The sequence below is a fragment of the Candoia aspera genome, chromosome 1 (assembly GCF_035149785.1).
Source record: "Candoia aspera isolate rCanAsp1 chromosome 1, rCanAsp1.hap2, whole genome shotgun sequence".
NCBI lineage: Eukaryota > Metazoa > Chordata > Lepidosauria > Squamata > Boidae > Candoia > Candoia aspera.
This window is the reverse complement of record NC_086153.1, coordinates 164,649,730-164,672,598: the sequence shown is the minus strand read 5'-3', so window position 1 is coordinate 164,672,598 and position 22,869 is coordinate 164,649,730. Positions and strand designations below refer to the sequence as shown.

General features: G+C 39.9%; 1 protein-coding gene across 2 annotated transcripts in view; it reads right to left on the bottom strand.

Annotated features, from left to right (window-relative positions):
• CD2AP (CD2 associated protein) overlaps nt 1–22,869 on the bottom strand; it is a 74,752-nt gene that overhangs the window by 32,324 nt on the left and 19,559 nt on the right. The window contains exons 2-5 of one of the 2 annotated variants that reach the window (XM_063317725.1): nt 20,859–21,023; nt 10,009–10,158; nt 7,293–7,393; nt 3,947–4,067 (exon numbers count right to left, since the gene is read on the bottom strand). In XM_063317725.1, the coding sequence (XP_063173795.1) occupies nt 3,947–4,067; nt 7,293–7,393; nt 10,009–10,158; nt 20,859–21,023 (537 nt within the window). Of the gene's footprint in view, nt 1–3,946; nt 4,068–7,292; nt 7,394–10,008; nt 10,163–15,762; nt 15,843–20,858; nt 21,024–22,869 lie in introns of those variants that run through there. The other variant, XM_063317733.1, reaches the window with a different exon arrangement.

Genomic DNA, 22,869 nt, shown 5'->3' with positions numbered 1-22,869 from the left:
TCAGAAGTGGTTTGCTATTGCCTCCTTCTTAGGGCTGAGAGAAAGTGACTGGCTCAAGGTCACCCAGCTGGCTTTGTGCCTAAGGCCAGACTAGAGCTCAAAGTCTCTTGGTTTCTAGCCTGGTGCCTCAACCACTACACCAAACTGGTTCTCATTACAATAGCTTATGTTATGCTTTTATTATAGAAACTCCTGTTATGTTGGTATTCTAGATCAACCATTTGATTTAACTTTCATGTTGTATACAGGTAGTCCTAGGTTATGACTGCAATTGGGACCGGGATTGCTGTTGCTAAGCGATGTGGTTGTAAAGCATGATGTCATGTGGCCACATCGCTTAGTGACTATCCCAGCAGTCCCAGTTGCCACCGTAACCCCAAGACATGCAGGTCGTTAAAGAGGGAGCAGCAGGAGTCCCAGGCAAAGAGCTGAGGGTGCCACAGTGGGGTGGGGGAGGCCAAGGAGGCCCTGAGCAGCCTGATGCAGGCCATGAGCAAGCGCAGGGAGGTTAGGGAAAGCAGGATGTGGCACTGCGCAGGGAGGCCGAAGGAAGCAGGGTGTGGTGCTGTGCAAGCGCAAGGAGGCCAGGGAAGCACAGGGTGGCTGGGGGAAGCACAGAGTGGCTGGGGGAAGCAATTCAAATATTGTAAGGTTAAAAATGTGGAAATGTTAAAACAATTTCTATAACTGTATACACAAATTCTTAACATTCAAAAGACACAAAAATACTTATTTGGCAGTAACTGTAATATATCATATGTATACACTTCATTAGGGCTCTATTCCTTCAATCAGTGTTGGGCAAGTTAGTCAAAGTCTACATTATCATAGTCAAATCTGGTGACAGGCCATATTTTATATGCGGATACAGCCAGAACCAGAAGCAAATGAAATTATAGATATGACTCTTACTTCAGCGCAATACCCAAATGTGATTCTCCTCTTTTCCCAAGGCTTCCCTATCAGCTGTACATGATGTGGAATAAAAATCAATAACTGGAATTAACCTGTTCAGGAATGTGGCTTAGGGAGAATCCAGGTTTCAACCCTACCACAGACTAGTCTGTCCTTGACACACATAATCAAAATGTAGCAATACTTAATGACAATTATGATGTGATTATAAGGCTGCTGTTCAAAATAAAGTTGGATCCCACTAGGACTATACAGTGAATAACATACATAAGTTTGCTTCCAAACAACAAGGAGTCATATCTAAATTCTAATTCTTCAAATATTTACACATATGTTTAGTCTTGAACGAACCGTATCTCTAAATCTAATGGGCAACAAATGTGCTTGAGGTTATGCACAATCCTACAATTAACTAAAACAACTAATCTTTAATTGCACTCCATAAAAATAATACAAATACGAACACGAACACTAATTTAGAGGCTGCCCAACTCCAGAATGACTCTGAGACTTGTACTTAAAAAACTGAAAACAATACAAAAGATCTTATGTGTCTGGACAAACCGCACTCCATAGCCATGGAATACAACCAGCAGGGGCTCCACAAGCACCCTACTCCAAGGCCAAGCTTTTAAAGACTTCCAGAACATCATCAAAATGGGAGCTACATAGATCTCTGGGGAAATATCATTTCAGAAGGCAGGTGCTGCAACAAACAAGATATGGGTCCTGATAGCATCAGATGGCACTGACTGAGGGGATCCAAAATGCACCAACTCTGCCCAATCTAACCAGGCAGGGAAAAACTATGGGAGACAGGCAATCCCTCAAATAACCTAGTACTATGCCGTGGAAATATATAGGTGAATACCAGCACCTTGAATTGCACCCAGAAGCTCACTGGCAACCAGTGCAGTTCACAGAACACTGGCATTACATTGGCATACCAAGAAGGCCCAATTCTGCCCATGCTGCTTTACAGGTAGTCCTCACTTAACCACCATTCGTCATTCATGATGGTTCAGACTTACAATGGTGTTGAAAAAAATGACTTATGACTGGTTCTCACACTTATGACTGTTGCAGCGTCCCCGCGGTCACGTGATCACGATTTAGGTGCTTGGCAACTGGTTCGCATTTATGACGGTTGCAGCATCCTGTGGTCATGCGATCGTCATTTTTGACCTTCCCGGCTGGTTTCTGGCAAGCAAAATCAATGGGGAACCGCATGATTTGCTTAACGACCACATGGTTCACTTAATGCCCACTGCAAAAAAGGTCGTCAAATCAGATTTGCTCAATGACCTCTTCACTTAGCAACCAAAATTCCAGTCCCAGTTGTTAAGTGAGGACTACATGTATTCTGGACAAGATGAAGCTTCCAAGTAGTCTTCAAAGACAACCCCATGTAGAGGGCATTGCAATAGTTATCCCGTGAGATGACTAGGCCATGAGTTACTGTCTGGAGGTCCTCTCAGTCCAAGTACGGGCACAACTGGCATACTACCTGAAGCTGTGCAAGAGCCCTCTTGGCCACAGCTACCAACTGCTCTTTCAGCAGAAATTGTGAGTCCAAGACAACTCCAAGTTTTCACTAGTGCAAACCTACAGTATCTAAGGCTAAAAATGGAAAGTCTCCAGACCTGGGAAAGTGAAAAATCCACAACCACTCAGTCTTGCTATGATTGAGCTAAATTTGTTCCTCCACATCCAGACCCCGCATATTTCAGACCAGGGACAGGACATTGACAGCATTACTTGGCTGGCCCATAGTTAAGATGTACATCTGAGTATCATCCACATATTGATGATGGACGTGATTGGAATAAATTGTAGGGGTGACACAGAAATACAATTTGCCTTTTATTTATTTTATTTAAAAGAGTTGTATGGCCGCCCATCTTAAACAACTCTGGATGGCTCACAACAGCAATAAAACCCAATAGCTATAAAATATAACCATCAAACAAAAACAAAAACCCAGCACCTTAATCATCCCCTCAGGATGCCCCGCAGCAAGCTCCAATTACACTCATCCCATCCCATCCCATCCCATCCCCGCGACTGAGTACAAAGCCAGATCTTGATGGCCTTCTGAAAGGCTAAAAGGGTGAGGGCCTGCCAAATTGCTGGGGGGAGGGTGTTCCATAAGGTAGGGGCAGCCACAGAAAAGGCACACTTCTGAGGTCCCACTAGGTGGCAGGATTTCAGGGAAGGGACCTGAAGCGTGCCTACCCTATCCAATCTGGTGGGACGGGCAGATGTCCTTAGGGAGAGGTGGTCCCACAAATAACCAGGTCCCATGCCATGTAGGGCTTTAAAGGTTATAACCACCACCTTGAACTGCACCTAGAAAGAAACTGGGAGCCAGTACAGCTCATGCAATAGAGGTGTAAAGTGGGCAAACCTAGGAACACCCAAATATTGTGCACACCACTGCATTCTGGATCAGCTGTAACTTCTGAGTGGTCTTCAACAGTAGCCCCATGTAAGGTGCATGGCAGTAATCCATTTTATGTATGTCTTTTACTCTCTTTTTCAACACATGGTTTTATTACTGCTCTGTATTTTGTATGCTGATATAGCCCAATGGCTAATTAATAAAGTATTACACATACTGATGATACCAGACTCCAAACTAATGGATGACCTCCCCCAGCAGTTTTATGTAGATGTTAAACAGGAAGGAAGAGAGCATTGATCCTTAAGGCACCCATAGCTGAGGAGCAGAGGGCACCATCTCCCCTATCAACACCAACTGGAACTGGCTGCTGAGAAAAGGAGAACCACCATAGCACAGTCCCTCCACCTTCTATGCCCTGCAGCTGGTCCAAAAGGACGCGATGATCAACAGTATCAGAAGCTGCTGAGAGATCAAGGAGTGCAAGGATGGATGCAGCACCCGCATCCTGGCTCTACCAGATCATCAGCAAGCATGACCAATGTTGTCTCTGTATTGAATTCCAGCCTGAAACTGACAAAAAGAGGTCCAGATAATTAGTTCCACCTTCTGATTGCCTGTATTTGTTACCTGTGTCTTCTAGGCTTTCTTGTATTTCTCCTTCATCTGTTACCTCGAGTTCTTTTACAAAGTTAGAAGGAAAAAGGCCTGACTTGCCATTCAAAGTCCCACTCCACCAGCCTTCTTCCACCTGTGGAAAAAAATGATTTTGCATTACCTCTAACATGAAAAGGAAAGATGCTCACTGTTTTTGCTATAAATACCATCAGAGATATGCAGAAATTCAGGTGCACTGTGATTATGCAGGACTAGTATGTATACTTAAAAGGTCAGAGCATGTGAGGCAAGGAATACTGATGTTGGACAAAGGACTAAATCACTCATAAATGGATAGAAATTGCTCTATATAGCCATATGATACTAAGAAAACATAACAGCAGTGGGTGATATTCCCTGTTCAACTTTACACTGAATATAAAGTGTGCACCAAGCTTCTTCCTTACAAATAACTAAGCAAAGACTACTTTAAGAAAGCTGAAATTTTGGACCAATGTCTTGCAACCAGCTTTGTATGAAGAGAGAAAATATGGTGGCAGTATAAATTGGAGGAAGAGGGAAATGATCCTTAGGTTTTTTTTCCCCCTAAGATTAGTCACTGACTGCAAGTTCTAAGGAGTCTGAAAACTACAGTAAACAGGATACACACGTTTATTACAGGTCTAAGGCCAGATACAATCAAAATATATAATAGTAACGATCTTACACACACACACACACACATATAACAGAAAAACAAATAGTATGATACAATCTAAAATTAATCAAGAATAAAAATACTAAAATAAATCAAAATTTCCAGGCAGGGAGTGTGATTTCTATTTAATGCTATTTATTTAGGACAAGGACCCAAAAATATCCTCCCAGGTAGCCCAGTTTTGTGCTACCATCTGCACAATATGCCGAACTGTAACTTAGGTTTAGAATTTCTTAACGAAGTATTTTATTTTGATTTTAGTATTTTTATTCTTAATTAATTTTAGATCATTATCATACTAATTGTTTTCTGTTTTGTATATATGTAAATGTAAGATCATTACTATTATATATTTTGACTGTATCTGGCCTTAAAGGTAAATGTAAAGGTTTCCCTTGACGTAAAGTCCAGTCGAATCCGACTCTAGGGGGCGGTGCTCATCTCCGTTTCTAAGCCTTGGAGCCGGCGTTGTCCGCAGACACTTCCGGGTCATGTGGCCAGCATGACGACTCGGAACGCCGTTACCTTCCCGCCGAAGCGGTACCTATTGATCTACTCACATTTGCATGTTTTCGAACTGCTAGGTGAGCAGGAGCTGGGATTAACAACGGGAGCTCACCCCGCCGCGCGGTTTCGAACCGCCGACCTTCCGATCGGCAGCTCAGCGGTTTAACCCGCAGCGCCACTGGCCTTAGGCTGTAATAAATGTGTGTGTGTGTGTGTGTGTGTGTGTGTGTGTGTGTGGGTACAGTAAACAGGAAGTTGAGAAGGTAAGTTTGGATGAAGATTCTAAGAAGGCTGAGAAGAGAGCTGTTGCAGTGACTTGAAAGATCTGTAGCACATTTGTTTTTCCTGAGGATGTACAACTGGAGCTACTAAAATATTTGCAATACAGGTAGTCCTCGTTCAGCAACAATTGGGACCGGCAACTCGGTCGCTAAGTGACATGGTCACTAAGTGGAAAATCATGTAACCACATCTGTGATTATGATTTTACTTTAGCTTCCCTTTTCCCCACTCCCCCATCCTTTGGAATGCTCACTTCAACACTGGGATAATTAGAGGGTTATTATTATTATTTTGTTATTATTTATTAAATGTATATCACCGCCCATCTCCCACAGTGGGGGACTCTGGGAGGTTTACAATAAAATGACACTAAGAACATAACCACCTAAAGTACCATTCAAATATAAATAAAATAAATGTTTATGTTTACATTCATTGGAGAGGAAGGGATCACAAGAGAGTAAGCAGGCACACAATGGGGAATACACATCGAAAGGAATGCACTAGCACCACTGTTTGCCTAGTAAGCTCTGAGCCCCCAGCTGCTTAGGAAGCAAACAAAAGCTAAGGTGTGAAGGTGATTAAGAGTCTTGTCAGTTACAGGCAGCGGCTGCCAGCAGGCTAATTAAGGTCACAGAGCTGAGCTTATTAACTTGCAGTTAGCACCTTTTGGGGACGCTGGGCTGGGGAAAAAAGCAGTTCGGGAAGAGATTGCTTGTTTAAGCAACCTCTCCACTCTGTGAGGGGAAAAAAGAAGAAAAAAACGGTCAGGCACAGGACAATGCATACGGACTGTAATAGCGAATGTGAATAGAGACACTCTATGGAGATCGTAAATGCATGCCTTGGTCACAAAGTTATTTTTTTCAGCACTATTGTAACTTTGAATGGTTGCTGCATGAGGTAGTTGGTAATCAAGGACTTCCTGAATTTATATAGATTAAATTGTAGTCTTTATCTCTTTCACACTGAAAGCTACAAAGAAATAAAAATAACTAAAACAATTATTTTTTATTCCAGTTATACTGCTTCATGAACTTGAGTTTGGTTTATATGATTCTTATTTGTCCTCGGTTTTATTCTTAGAACAAACTTGCAAGGTAAATTAGCTAAGAGATACTTCTAAGCCAAAGTGGATATTTGGGCCTCCCTAGTCTTAATAGTAAGATAAGATAGTAAGAGCCTTGTGTGGCGCAGTGGTAGTTGGCAGTATTGCAACCGAAAACTCTCTCCACAACCCGAGTTTGATCCCAGCAGAAGCTGGATTCTCTCTCGGGTAGCCGGCTCAGGTCGACTCAGCCTTCCACCCTTCTGAGGTCGGTAAAATGAGTACCCAGCTTGCTGGGGAAGGTGACGACTAGGGAAGGCAATGGCAAACCAACCCGCTATAGTCTGCCAAGAAAATGTCGTGAAAGCAGCGTCCCCCCAAAGGGTCAGACATGACTCGGTGCTTGCACAGGGGACCTTTCACCTAACAGTCTTAATAGTAGACAGTGTAGAAGGAGAACTGTATTAGTCTATGGTAGACAAAATCAGGAGTCTGGTAGCACCTTTTCAGACTAACACATTTTATTAAAAGGCATAAGCTTTAATGAGCTTCTCACTTCCAATATTTTCATTACTACAGTAAGTATCTGTATAATAACACCATCAGACATAACATTCCTACTTCAATTTTTCAAAGTCCTTCAAGCAAATATCATAAATAAGCAGTATTATAATAGCTCTCTCTAGTTAACTGTAAGATAGAAATCTTCAGTCATGTTATTTTGATTAGGATAACGAAAATCTAGAAACTTTTTTGCTATTCCAATTCAATTATGACTTTCAGATTTGCTTAATTTCTCACAAAAATTCTTTAAAATAGCTTACCTCTTCATTCATGTCTATGATGTCTCCTACTTTCAGTTCTAACTCATCCTCATTCTGAGGTGTATACTCAAATAGAACTTTACATGGCTGCTTTTTTGACCCTATTGATAATAAGAAATGTGTTAATTCAAAATAAAGTTTCATTAAAACATCAAGCTTATTACATTGCATATATTTAAGGAGACTTAGATGGTAAGACTAGCTGTAGAATGTTCACTGCTCTATAAAAGAAATAAACTTACTTGTAATTCCTTTAAAAATTATAGATTTATTTTGGCATAAGATTTGTAGCACACTATCCTCCCAGATTTAACACAGGAATTGAGAATCTTTGGCAGCAAGTATTGTAAAAGGCATCTGCATCTGGCCTGCAGAGATACCACCCCCTCTCCACAACACCATGCTCTGTGGTAGAGGTGATTGTTTCCTTCTTCTGCAGAGAAGTAACTCCATGCAGGATAAGTTAAGGAACTTATCACTCCCAAGTTCTCAGCCATGGAGAAAGGCACAATATGCACAATGAGGAACAATCTCATGCACCTGGAAAGGATTCCTTTCTCATTCTACAAGAAAAATAGAATGAAGCAGAGTAGTGCTTTAAGGAACGGCTCTCCCTTCTTGAAATCCCACCAGAGATGTCAGCCAGCCAGCCAGAGGTAGATGGAGAGAATTTTGACTTTGGATCACATTCAGTTCAGTTAAGCAGCACTGAATCAATTGGAAGGATGACCAACTTGCTATATTCACTGCTTTCTTATTTTGCATCTGTAAACAACTTCACACGAATGGTCTGCATGTAATCAAATATGCATAACATTGTACCATGTAAAGGTTGTGTTAGCTTCAATTCATTTAGGGATTAATTGAAATCTACAATTTGAATGCAAGTGCCTAAAGTTTTACATGCAATTGAACTGCAGATGTGACAGAATAACACTAATCTGCTGGAAAACAACCTCTGGGAAAATGGATTTTCCTTCTTTAAAAAACAGCAAGTTAGGATTATTCAACATGAATACAAATGTTAAAAAGTGTCATGGTTAATTTAAATTAGTAAAACTAATTAGCTTTAGTATCTGGACCTTTTAGTTCCAAACTCCAATACTGCTTCTCCATTTTAAATTTACACTGCATTCTGTAACACCTACAGTTGCAATCTTTTGAATTTATCATGCAGGAAAATAAAGATTAAAGTCTGGTCCTGACAGAAAGCTTTCTGACCCATTTTCTAATCTACCACTATCTACCTGTCTCCTGCTTTAAGTGTATCAAAGTAATTTCCTCTCAACTACCAGTCTGCTTTATTACTGAAAAATGCATCAGGTACCTTTATTTCATCAATTTATTTCAGCTTAAAGAAAACTGTCAATTGCCTGTCAAGGAATGACTCTTGGAATGTTTTTCCTTCTCATATTTGGTCCTTTCTTAGAAAGTAGCCCAAGAAGAAAAAACAGGAGTCATCTACAACATCCAGTGTAAGGACTGTAACAGTCACTATGTAGGACAGACAGGTAAAAGAGTAGCAGAGCGCATCCACAAACACCAACTAGTAAACAGAAGACATGATGAGACCTCCTTGATCTCGTAACACATGGACAGACTCAACCACAGTTTCAATTTGGAAACTGTGAGCATCCTAGACCAAGCTAAATCCAAAAATGCTAGGGAATTCCTGAAAACTTGGCATTCAGACAAATCAGCCATCAATCAAAGTGAATATTTGTAGTTCAGGGTTGAACTGTGGAGTCCTTGGTGCTCCCTGAGCCTTGTTGTTTTCTTGCAGACGTTTCATTGCCAGACTAGGCAACATCTTCAGTGTGAAGAGGGAGTGGGCCTTGCTCTCAGTTTATATACCGTGGCTTGCCCTGCTTGTGTTGGTGGGGGTGTTGTTCTCTCCTTGGGAGTTCTTTGATTGGGCTGTTGTTTGCTGCTTGGCTGATTGACTGAGTTAATAGTCAATAGACATACAGTATAGGGATAAGCCAGATTTACACACCATTCAAAAGAGGCAATAAAAAAAAGTTAAGAAGGAAACAAAAAGACCAGAACATATCCTCTCCAGCAGCCTACACACAGTTAAGCAGGGATTAACACCAGACAAATGATCATGCAGAAAACAATAATCAAGGAACTACTAAGGAGAAAACAACACCCCACCAAAACTGGCAAGGCAAGCTACTGTATATAAACAGGAAGCAAACCCCACACTCACTCACACTGGTGATGTTACCCAGTTGGGTAATGAAACATCTGCAAGCAAACAACCAAGCTCAGAGAGCACCAAGAACTCCACATTTCTCAGAACAGTCTGAAAAAAAGTCATTTCAATGGATTGGCAGTTTTACTAGACACCCAGAGACTGACTGGAATATTTCATATTACACTGCTATTACTACTCAGAACCTATCCTTAGCAAAGTATAATACATGTTTAAAGTACCCTGTGAGAGAGACATCCTGTTTGTTTTTCCTAGAATACAGGAAAGAAATAGATACATCACTCCAACTTCTTTGTTTTTGCAACTTATGGATACTTAAAGGGTTCCTATAAGCAGAGCTTTCAAATTTCCCACTTTATGAATGAACAGATCAATTCAAAAATATGATAGTACTTTTTCCAACATAATAAACATCAAATTAAGCCTCTCTCCATTCCTCTGTGACCTCAGGAAAAAAAATAGAAAAAAAGTACTGGAGAAATCTAATACAATACATACTTCTTCTGATGCCTTTACCCTGGGAATGAGGCTGGAATGCTCCAGCTGGAAGCCCGTAAGTACTCATACGCTGAACAAGATTGGCCACATTTCCATGCCTTTTTCTTTTGACTGGCAAGCCATCTTCTTTAGATTCAGTTTCTCTCTTAACTTCCTGGTAAATATAAAATGGGAAATTAATTTGAGACTAAATTATTCTTGGTATGTTATAGAACTACAATAGAAAAAAGTATTTTTTAGTCATGTGAAAGCCAAAAACAAAATATTCAGAAACAGATAGATCACTGCTAAATGCCCATGTTATCCATTTAGTTCATAATAAAATAAATATAATATAGTTAGTGGCTAGGCACAACTTTCCTGCCATACAAATATAAATTGCAAAAACGAGCCCATTTAACAGGCACATATCTAGAAAGCAGGTTGAGAAGAAGCAACTTAGCCAAGGACTTTAAGTTCACATGCCTCTACACCCCAAAATCAGTGTCAGACTGATTCATGACAGAGACAATCCCCTTTGAAAGGAGTATTGTTTTTTTGCATAACATACTTTAGAATACGATTTTCCCAAAAAATATAAGGACATTAATACTTTGTTTATGAATATATTTCATTTATTTAAAATACTAATATGGCTGCCTATCTTTTATGCAATAACGCTGGGGAGCTCACAACAACAAAATATAAAAAGGGGCAATAATACTAGCAGCAAAAAAACTACACCTCACAGTGCCCTCCCACAACAGCACTGCCCCATACGTTTGCTGGGCTGCAATCTTACCCTAGCAAAACAGTGCTGCTGAGAGATCCAGGAGGGCCAGGATGGATGTGTCAGCCCTATCCTGAGCCTTCTAGAAGTCATCTAGACATACAACCAATACCATCTCAGTACTACAGCCTGGACTGAATTGTGACTAAAAAGGATCCAGATAATCTGCTTCAATCCAGGACCTCTGAAGCTAAGCATCCACCACCCTTTCAACAACATTCCACAAAAATGGAAGGCTGGAGACAGGACAAAAGTTATCCAACATTCTTGGGTTCAAAGATGGTCTCTTGAGAAAGGGGTGCACCACCACCTCCATCAAAGCAGGCAGAACCACCCCCTCCCACAATGAGGCATTTACCACTGTTTGGGCCCAACGACATGCCACCTCCTGGGAGACCTTAACCAGCCACGAGGGGCATGGGTTCAGAACACAGGTGGCAGAGCTCACAGCAGCAAGGACTTTGTCCACTTCCTCAGGATCGACTATCTCAAACTCTTCCCAAATAACCGAGGTAATAACCCCCATCACTTCCATAGGACTTGCCCAGCCACAGTCCAACTCAGAGTAAAGTCAAATGACTTTATCCAACAGATGCTGAGAATGGTCTTCACAGTGAACCTGCAAGGGCTCCTCCAGCCTCTTTACTCAGAAAGGACACGATAACCCAAAACAGGGCCACTGGCCGGCTATGTTAACATCCCTCAACCTGAGATCACAATGCTACTGCTTTGAGACAAAAATCTGATCTAATGTGTGACTACCACTGTGAGTTGGATCCTTAATAAGTTGGATCAATTCTGTGGTTATCATGGTGGCTATGAACTCCTGAGCTACCTCTGACTCTGGGCCCAGATCAGGCAAGTGGAAGTCCTCCAGAACCATAAGTCACCAACTTGGCCAGAGTTGAAGAGCTCAGGAAGGGATGCTGCAATGCCACAGGGAGAAAGGTAGGTGAGCAACAGTCCCCACTAATTCCTAAGGCCCAATTTCACAAACAGAATGTTATATGTCCAGTTATGGCTGAAGCAGTGCTCCTAAAAGCCACTCCTGGATGACAATAGCCACACCTCCATCCCTGTCCTGGAGTTACAGTCAGTGTCACACCTGAAAGTGGGGCACTACAACAGCTGTAACTTCGGGCATGTGTCGTAGGTCACTTCGTTCAGTGCCACGATAACTTTGAACAGTTGCTGAATGGTCGTAAGTTGAGGACTACCTGTACTATTTTGCATTAGCTGACATAACTATCATGGTTTACTTGCAAACTAGGTATAATGTTGATTAAGCTTTTAAAATTCAATTAATTTCATTTTTTTAAGGATTTTAAGAGCACATTTCTGAGAGGAGAACCTCTCCCTCTGTGCCCGACCAGGTTTCAGTAATCATATTTTTATTATTATTCAGCTCTTTAAAACAAAAAATGGAGCAGAGTATAATATTCCAATGAATTCTTTAAAATAATTTTAAAAATTGAGATACATGGCAGTGCTTTTAGGATGTAGTATGATATTTTGACTAACTTGATTGAGAAATACAATATTAGCACATGCTTTGTTAAATTGTATTTCAATAAATTTGATTTCATTTACTTCCATTTTTCATTCTTCAGGGCTGTCTTTTTGCTTGCACTGTGCCATGGCCATGATGCAACAGCTCTTGAAAATATGCTGAGGTTGTGAATATTCACACTTGCTGCATCTTTGGGAGGAGAGCAGTGCTAGGGAGCAGAGGGTAGCAGAGTCTGGGAGGAGAACCAGAGCTTCTTCAACCCCAGTACTTAGCTAAATTTTTACTGTACTATTTTATTGTACTTTAATTTATTCCTGTTTTATGTAACCCACCCAGAATCGCTCTCTGAGTGAGATGGGCAGGGAATAAATTTGATATATTAATAAAAATAAAAATAAATGCTGCAGCAGTATGGCACACTACAATTTGTTTGATTTATATCCCACCTTTTGTTTTTGTTCAGGAACATAAGGCAGTATATACAGAGCTCCTTTTTCCTATTTTATGCCACCACAAGCTTGTGAGGTAGTTTGGGCTAACTTAAGCCAGTGAGCTTTCACGGTTGAGGGTAGACTAGAAACTTGGTCTCTCAATGCTCAGTGCCACACTGCCATTCTGCATGGTGTATAATGAGGTAAATGGCAAGGCACCAAGAACTCCACTCCATAATAGCTTCAGGAGAGAGCTGAACCCAGAGAAATAATTCCCAGGAGAACATTGGTCTCAACTCTTTATATGAAGAAAAGGTGTATCTCTGTACAACCACAGTACCTTATGTGCTTTTCTGCAGTGTACAGGTAGTCCTTGACTTATTACCACAATTGGGACCAGAATTTCGGTTGCTAAGCCATGTGGTTGTAAAGCGAGATGTCACGTGACTGCATTGTTTAGCTACGGCAATCCTGGCAATCCCTCTTGCTGTCGTTAAGCGAATTTTACTGATTGTTAGCCAAAGACCCACCCCAATCCAAATCATCTGGGCTTGGTCCCTCCCACCTCCGAGCCTCAGTAAGGTAAGGGGCTGCCTCAACACCCCCCCATATCTCCCCCCACATCTCTGCCCTTTTGGCCACCCTGCAACCTGCCTTGCATGGTGGCAGGCAGCCTGAGCCACAGCTGACCAAAACACCCCTTGGTGCCATGCTCCTAAGCCATATTGGCTGGACTTTGGCTTAAAAAAAAAAAAAAGCCAAAAGCAGCCTGAGCCACAGCATGCCAAAACACCCTTTAGTGCTGTGCTCCTGGACCGTATGGGGCTGGGCTTCACGCTGCACAAAGCCTGGACTCCAGTGCAAAAGGGCATTTTAAAAGCTTTTAAAATTTATTTAATTTCATATTAATTTTTTTTTTTAGGATTTTAAGAAAATAATTCCAGAGTTCTTGATTTCTATTTCACAAAAAAATTTGCTCCATCCAAAAATATGGAAACCTTGCAGCAGGCTAAATAACATCTGACCTGTGGAAGAAATGCCACCTCTATGACAGCAGAAAAAAAATGTGGATGATTGCCGGAAGTTCTCCCACTTCCATTCTTGAAGATCAACAAATGGCAACCAGGTAGCTTAGTAATGTCTGTGGTTTTATTTCCAAGGCCGTTTTAAAATATATTTCAATACACATGACTACACCATCAGGAGCTGCCAATTCTCATCACATAAAAAGAATACCACACATTTCTGTATAAAGCTGCTAGGCAGTAACTGCCTTATAGGTGACTATGATAAATATGTTGAAATACTGCATGAATGTCACAGCAGAAATCACAACACACCCTTTTAATTTCTTTATGCTATCATCTCTTGGCAACAGTAAGGCCAGCTTGTCCCTGTCACTGGGTGGAGTGATGTGACTTGAGCCAGGGAAGCCCAAGTCCTCACCCACACTGTTCACTTTATGGCAACTGCTGTACCTCAAAGGCTCACTCGAGGGTAACACCAGAGAAAGGGGGGGGGAAACCCTCTCCTCTTGACATTTGTTTGTTACAGTACTATTTTTTTCAGTTCAATAACAACCTAACTCAGGCAAAACAACATGATGCCTATTTGAACACAAAGTGAAATCTGCAGCCTCTGGAGTGCTTCTTCTCAGAGTTCCAGATACTCCACCCCATCCCATTCCTTGTCCTCCTAATTTTCCATTTTTTGCCCCTTCATTCAACATTCCTTACTCACTGAACATGCTCAGTCCTCACTGGGGTATTTTGAGATACTGCCCCGAATATTTTTTGCAATATACCTGTGCAGGCAGATCAATTATTTTCCCCCGACCCCACCTTATTCTTTCGGCTGCATAAACAATCTTGGTTTCCTGATAGGAAATGCCCCCCCCCCGCCCATTACACATTTCTATGTACTGTATATCCTTACATGGTATCCAAGTCAGCTTATTAAAATTCATTAAAATGTAACATATAAAGCTACTACTAAATCAGCAATGTAACAAATAGCAAACAGCAGGTAAAAACAATTTAAGGTTATCCTGTGCAAGCAAATAAGCAGTTTGGCAGACATAGCTGGAGTATTTCGTCTGCAGTATTCAAAGTAATACTGGCACCTATAGACTGCACTATGCTCGCCAGCACCACCTACACAAAACACTGATTCACACCATGGATTGTGTTAATTTTTGCATTAGATACCAGCAAGCCCACCATCAGTGGTTGTATGGGCTATGCCTTTCTCCATTAGAGCTCAGGAAGAGATAAAAGAATCTCTAATATAGGAATAACATCAACAACAACAACAACACAATCCTAACATAGAAATGGTAATAATAATTACTCTTTCAGTTAGCAACAATAAAATTATAAATTGCTCACAAAAAATAACAGTTTCCCAGTGTAGATACCACAAGGAAGCTGATTTAAATAACTGGATGCAAAGGAAACAAAAGCATTTAGCTTGCTTTGTTCCTGCTTCAACAATGGTTAGACCTGGCCAAGTTTTTTTTTCCCAAAAGAGTTGACTTTTATTTGAAAATAACTTATCAGATTGCCTTTACAATTAATTCAAAACCACATCTAAAATTTTTTACACAGGGGCGGGGGAGGTTACTCCAGCATACAGTATAGTACCATTCCTAAGAGAGCTCCGAAAACTACAAATAGGTAGGCTCTATTTTTTTTCTCATTTCAGCAGCCTAAAAAGAAGCATATGCCCAGTACAATCAATCAGTCAATTCCAGAGCTTAATTTTATGATGTTAAATTCATTAAAGCCCATAAAAATGAAAGCAATATCTAAATCCAAATCCAATTAAAACATTACCTAAATCCAAATGTATAATGAAACTATATGAAAAATAAACAGCTGTCTGAGCCTGGAAAAAATTATGTAATTTACACAGTCCTTCAGACAATGCCATGACATTGCACAATCACCTAAATCATCTTAAAAATCAAAGCATCTTGAGTCAATAATTATTTAACTAGGTTCAAGCAGCAACTTTTAGCAAGGAAAAGTTTTAAAAGAACTTACTGTCTCTAAAGACATATTTGCTTCAACACACCCAGGTGTATGTGTTGTAGAAAGTTTTACCCAGTTGTTGTAGTGGCCAAAGTTCAAATATTAACTAAGCAAACGCTTCCTGGTTTGTGCTAGGCTTGTAGCAATATACCTGTGCAGGCAGATCAGTGATTCCCCCCCCCCACCTTATTATCCTTTTTTACTCCATGGTACTTGATTGATAACTGGCAAATAGAGGGAGAAAATGTAGAAGCAGTGAAAGACTTTGTATTCCTAGGTGCGAAGATTACTGCAGATGCTGACTGCAGTCAGGAAATCAGAATACGGCTTAATCCTTGGGAGAAGAGCAATGACAAATCTCGATAAAATAGTTAAGAGCAGAGACATCACACTGACAACAAAGGTCCGCATAGTTAAAGCAATGGTGTTCCCTGTAGTAACATATGGCTGTGAGAGCTGGACCATAAGGAAGGCTGAGAGAAGGAAGATCGATGCTTTGGAACTGTGGTGTTGGAGGAAAATTCTGAGAGTGCCTTGGACTGCCAGAAGATCCAACCAGTCCATCCTCCAGGAAATAAAGCCAGACTGCTCACTTGAGGGAATGATATTAAAGGCAAAACTGAAATACTTTGGCCACATAATGAGAAGACAGGACACCCTGGAGAAGATGCTGATGCTAGGGAGAGTGGAAGGCAAAAGGAAGAGGGGCCAACCAAGGGCAAGATGGATGGATGATATTCTAGAGGTGACGGACTCGTCCCTGGGGGAGCTGGGGGTGTTGACGACCGACAGGAAGCTCTGGCGTGGGCTGGTCCATGAAGTCACGAAGAGTCGGAAGCGACTAAATGAATAAACAACAACAACTCCATGGTACAGCTGTCCTAAGAGAGTGTCTGTCCACAGCTTTATGGTATCAGCTATTAGTCTTGATATTTCCAAAAAGAATTTCATAAAGAATTTCTTTTACAGAAGATGGAATGCAGTATAAGAAATTTAAAAATGAAGTAAGAATTCTATTTATCCAGCAAAGCCATAAGTCAAAATTAATAATGTCCATCATCCAATCAGGAACCTGCTATTTATACTTCTCAGATCTTTTTCCATCTCTTTTTACCTAAAGCCTAGAGAAATGCTTTCTATTTCATGCTTTCTATGCGGAGGATCTTTGAGTATAAAAGGGTGATTAAAAATAATTTTTTAAAAAAAGTTGAGTCAAACAAAATGCCTGCTAAGACTTCTTTGGTCCTGTTATTTAACATGTATTAGTATAAAAGGAATGGTATTTGCTGTCTTTCTTATCTATGTCATTGTGGTTGCTAAATCATGGCTTGCCATTATGTGCAAACACAGCCAAAAATGACTTAGAAAATCAAAGGGTAGGCCTGCAGAGTGTGCTAAAGGCACCTCCCTATAATACATGATAAAGTACTCAATTTTGCCATGTGCTGCAAATGGATTCTACTGCCTCAAGGATGGAAAAGAACAAAAAAGGGTTTCTGTGCAGCTCTGAGGATCTGCCTCCCCAGTTTATAGTGGCTACACTGTAATAGCATAAATCCAGATTCATAAACACATGCTAACTTCAAGTTGGACAGACAGAAATGATAGAATTTGGAAGGAGCTGCAACCTGTATTTTGGTTGAATTACTTGGTTTCATCAAGAATGTATTAGACACAAAATGTTGACTAGGCTCATGCATTGTCCAAAATATCACTCTTTTAAATCCCAAGAGAGACTCCGCAGAAATCATCTGTTCATGTCCTAGCAATGGATGTCATTTAACCTAACAATGGAATATTTCATGGGGAAAATACTTTTTTTTTTTAGTAAGAGCATATATATCTGAAAACTATATGATTGCTTTACACTTAATTTCAACATGTAAAACAAACAAGAATGTTTATGTTTATTAAAGATGGTTTTAATATTTCAATTTTAGGCGTTTTGACAGTTCTTTTGGAAAAAAGAGAGAGATCATTACTATTTATTTAGAACCAGTAACAAATGCAGAATATTTTATTTTAAATGCATTTTTATTTGGCTCTTCATCTCAATATACAAAAGAATTTTGGAATTTGGAAGATAGGGAGGGGTTCTTTGGCTAGGTAAGACTGCCAAATTCTGGATTATGCAGGGCAGACGCATAGTTTTGCTTGTGAAACATATCTAAATTAAAACTGTAATATGAAGAATTTTTTCTACATGAATTAACACCTCTACCTCAAGAGCTGCACTATTATTGGTTGGTTTCTGGGTGCATTCAATGTATTGCTTGTCACTTTTAAAGCTATCTGGACATCTCTGAGATCACCTGATCCCAGTGGTTTCTGCCCATCTAATAGGATTTGGAATGCAGGGCTCAGTTTTGGTCCCCAGTCTGGAAAGCAAGGGCCTTTTCCACTGCTACCTCCTTTCTATGGAACAGCATTTCTCCTGGGATCATGTCAGCACCAAAACCACTGGCAGTTAGAAAGGCCATTAAGACACTGCTTTCCCTGGAAGCTTTTCGGGGATGACTGAGAATTGGGTTCTTCCTGGCTGTAAATGATTATTATCTTGCATGAGTTGTTCTTGCTGTGATATGATTTTTTAAATTATTTGTTACATTACTTTTGGAGGGTATACAATATTATATTTTAATTGTTATAGGAATATAGGCTGCTTAGAGTTGGTTTTATGATTCAAGCAGCATAGATGCCTGAGAAATAATTACATCAATGTAAAACTGAATTCTAAAATGAACTTGCAACTCTCCATTTAAAAGGTGTAGTAAATCACACTTGGATTAACACAGAGATTTTAATCTGGAAATGGTACCCTAGTAGCCTCAAAAGTATAAATGAAATCTTGATTATCTCTTTATCTGTGCAACACTTGAATTTCCATATACAACTTACTGCAGTTCTATGACAGATGTTGCACACCTCAAATATAGCTGCAGTGAGACATCATCTATTTTGACACACGTGTACCTATGAGTCCCATGGTATACACATGTAGCAAATTATATACAAACATACATACCACACTGTCAGACATGGAATAGAACTGGAATAAGGAGAATTTGTTGCTTGTTGTATCTGGCTATCACATTAAGTCAGACTACCTTAGAATTCCAAGTTAACATGAACAAGCATCATGCTGGTATGCACTGGCTGCTCCTGTTTCAATATTTGTGTCAGCAGGATGGTTTTCTCCATAATTTAAGACCTATGAATCATAAGCCATGGTTCCTGGCTTAAAATTGTGGAAGCGCTAGACTTTTGAATGTTTATGAATGGGTAAATAAACACTATTTGGAGCTATCCAGGTTTATTCCTAGTTTTGCTCCAGAAAAGCAGTTTTTAAAACAATTTTCATCTACCAGTGAAAGAGCATATCCTATTCAACATACTACTTCTCTCTATTACCAGCTCCCATTTGTTCAGAGAGCTAGAGATCCACTGGAGCACAATTCAGAGGGCTGAAAGCATAGACCAAGTTCCACTGCATTAGTAAGACTTAACTCACATGGTATAGAAGTTTGCTATCAAGAACAAAAAGGATTTTAGCTCTCTGCAGCACTTGGGGATATATTCTGAAGATACTGATTCTATCACACCTGAAATATAACATGGGAGGCAATCTGTTTAGCATATACATCAAAACAAATAAAAGAGCAATTAGTAGGTTTACTATTTTAATAGTGAAAAAGTTTCATCTTCAACTCTGATAATATTCTAGAGAAATTAGAAGAAATTAGAAATCTAAAAGCTAAGGTTTGTTTTTTTCCATTTTTTCTGCCATACTTTCAAATTCATCACTTTCAGAAGTATTAACGTATTTTAGAAACTTACATATATCACCCCCTTTTATAGCAATTCTGCATTTATAGACAGAATTCTAAAAATGCCCTGAACAGTGTATTTTCTACTTCTGCTTGTATACAAAGCAAATCATAGAACATAACATGCCTCTCCTGCTCCCCCCACAAAAGAGTAGCTAAGAGAGGTACCCACAGGATTCAGTACTTTCACCAAAAGAATGAAAGCAGCATTGTGTTATTCTGATGAAAGCACCCCTTTTGTATGTGCACGTGATGTCATGACACATATACAAAATGGGTGCACCTTGCATTGTGTTGCTACAATGCTGCTTTCATGACCTGCCTTTCACAATTCCCCCAGCACCGACCTCGGGTAGCTAAATAATCCATATAACTATAAGTTTATATATCATACAATCGCCCCCCATCTCTTTTGCATACTATCTGTATAAATCTATATTGTTCCCCAATACATATAAAAAAAAATCTTGGTCTTAGCATTCTACTTCTATCTACTCTTCTGCCCAATCACAGTAATCACATTTCCAGAAGTGAAGTCTGATTTAATAGCATAATGAAAGGAATGAGACACAAAACCATTGCTGAACAATAACAAGTTATTAAGATGCACTAAATTAAAATAAAATTGTAGTTACTTAGTCCCTCCCATTTTTCCCCTCCAATGGCACTTAACAGGACATACTGATGTCATGATATTCTGCACTCTACTAAATATTTGGGATGGGAAGGTCATGACTAGATGTGTAAGGCCACTGAAGACAGCCACATATTTATTATCATGTCTAAGTTGGCATGAACTGAATATCCACTGTTCTACTTGCAGTTCAAAGCACAACTAGCATCCACATATGGAAAGGATGCAGTGGTTACTCACTACAGAAATACTGACTGCCTTAATGGAAAGAAATGCTTTAAGTCAGTCCGGCATGAAAGCCAGGTGGGTGACTTTGGGCCAGTCACTCTCTCTCAGCACAACTCACCTCACAGGGTTGTTGCTGTGGGGAAAATAAGAAGAGGAAGAAGTTTCTGGTATGTTCACTACCTTGAGTTATTTATAAAAATAATAAAGGCAGGATAAAGAATCTAAAAAAAAAAGTTGTACTAAATAAGCACACTGAAATGTCTCATGTAAATTTGCCACATTACACCACACTCTTCTAATACCCCATTCCTAAATGTCAGTTCTGCTTTAATTATTTCCAATCTCTAAGCTAAATTTCCACCAATATAGATATAATAAATAATTCAAGTTATCCAACAACTTTAATGAAGAACTGATACTTGCCTTAACAAAGTTATCAGGAAACATGCCCCTTTTTCCGTTTAGTTCTCCTTCTAGCCATCCTTCCTCTTCTAGCTTTTTCACATTCCTTATGATTTCACCAACTCGAATGGTTAGCTCATCATCATGTACAGCATCATAATTATATTCCACAACATATTCAACTGGGATGAAGAAAAAAAAAGTCAGTATATTCAATAATCCAAGCATGTAAAAATACAAATCAAATGGTTATGTGAGATTTTTAAAAAAAAATGTAAGCTATAAAGTGAAAATGAACACATGGCTTTCAGAAGAGCTACACAAAGCATTCAAAAGGGTTGCTTTGCAAAGCATATTAGCATGAGCAAAACACTCCTTGAAGTATTAAAGCAGCCTTATCTTCTGGGAGTCAAGTGACTGCTTCAAAAGCTGCACACGCATGTACAGGCAGCAGGTATGCTGGAGACAGCCATACAGACTCCTGTGCTGGTTAATGACTGCAATAAAGACTGCTGCAGCCATACAGACACCCGGGGACAGCCATACAAACCTCCCAAGGACTTGGTTGCCCTAACGTTTCAAGGAGAGGTGGCTTCATTTGTGCTACTGTACTTTGTGAGCTCTTACAAATGTGTCGCAGAGCCCTGATTTTAGATTATGGTTGCAACAGTAAATTTAGTTGTTAGGAAGCAAAGAGAAGTATGATTTCCTGGTTAGGATCAGGCTACAAATACTTTCATTGTTTCTGTTTATTCCTATATAAATTACCCAACACAACACACGCTCAGCTGCATTTTTTTGGAAGTTTAATCCACACCAAAAGGAAAAAGCCACATCCTCATCTTTTCTGTTCTAAGGCTGAAACAAAATGCCTTTCCATTTGTATCATCCTATTTGCAAGCAGCTCTTTCTTGCTCCTATTCTCCTCCATTCTATTTTTCATTCAGCAGTATGATAAGGACAAATAGCATTAATTTGTTCAGGTAAAATGGATTTACTGCATGATCGTAAAACTAAATCAGAATAAGGGCAGTAATTCTTCCCCTCTTCTTGAATATACCAAATTTAAAATCTGCTACAAATATAGATATCAGGCAGGTATAAGCAAAAAAAGATGTCCACACATTCTAAGTCCTTTTGAATTTGTTTTAAAGTCTGAAAACTTTAATCTCAGCCCCATCGTAGCTTATATAAATTCAAAATATATTTTGTTATACAATGTTATGTTATATAAGAAATGTTACTGCATCAATTCCTACACAGACTACTTTTTATTAAACTAGCTGGCAAACCATGAAAAGATAGGTACAATTTAAAAATATTTTCCAGCTGTCATGAGCAAGTTGTTGCTGTTACTATTGTTGTTGTTATTAGTTTGCTATCTGGGCAAAGTCTCAGTTCTTATCTTGATATTACTTTGCTATACAGCAGGGGTCCCCAACCCCCAGGCCGTGGATCGGTACCGGTCCGTGGCCTGCTAGGAACCGGGCCATACACCAGGAGGTGAGTGGTGGGCGAGCGAGCAAATTACAGCCACTCCCCATCACTTGCATTACCGCCTGAGCTCCGCCTCCTGTCAGAGAAAGCAAGCCCATTGGCTGCTATCTCCAAACGGTGCAGGTTGGGAAAAAGAGGAAGCACTTGAATCATCCTGAAACCATCCCCCACCCCGGTCCGTGGAAAAATTGTCTTCCATGAAACCAGTCCCTGGTGCCCAAAAGGTCGGGAACCGCTGCTATACAGTATAGTTTTTGTTTTTGCATTACTTGAGAGTATAGAGATGAAACCCAAGGAAACAATTTAATATGATAATAGTTATCATTATCCCTTCTTACACTGTTCAGTCAGGTAAGGAATTTAGAAATTCTGTACTTAGTTAAGAAAGATTAGTTTCTTGACATAGTGGTTCAGACTGGATATGGGGTGAAGTTAAAGGTAATCCAGAACATGAGGGCAGATGGTGTGCAGGAAACCAATGTAGCTTGGAGAAGAAACTCCAGAATCAAGTCTGGAAGAAGGTAATGATAA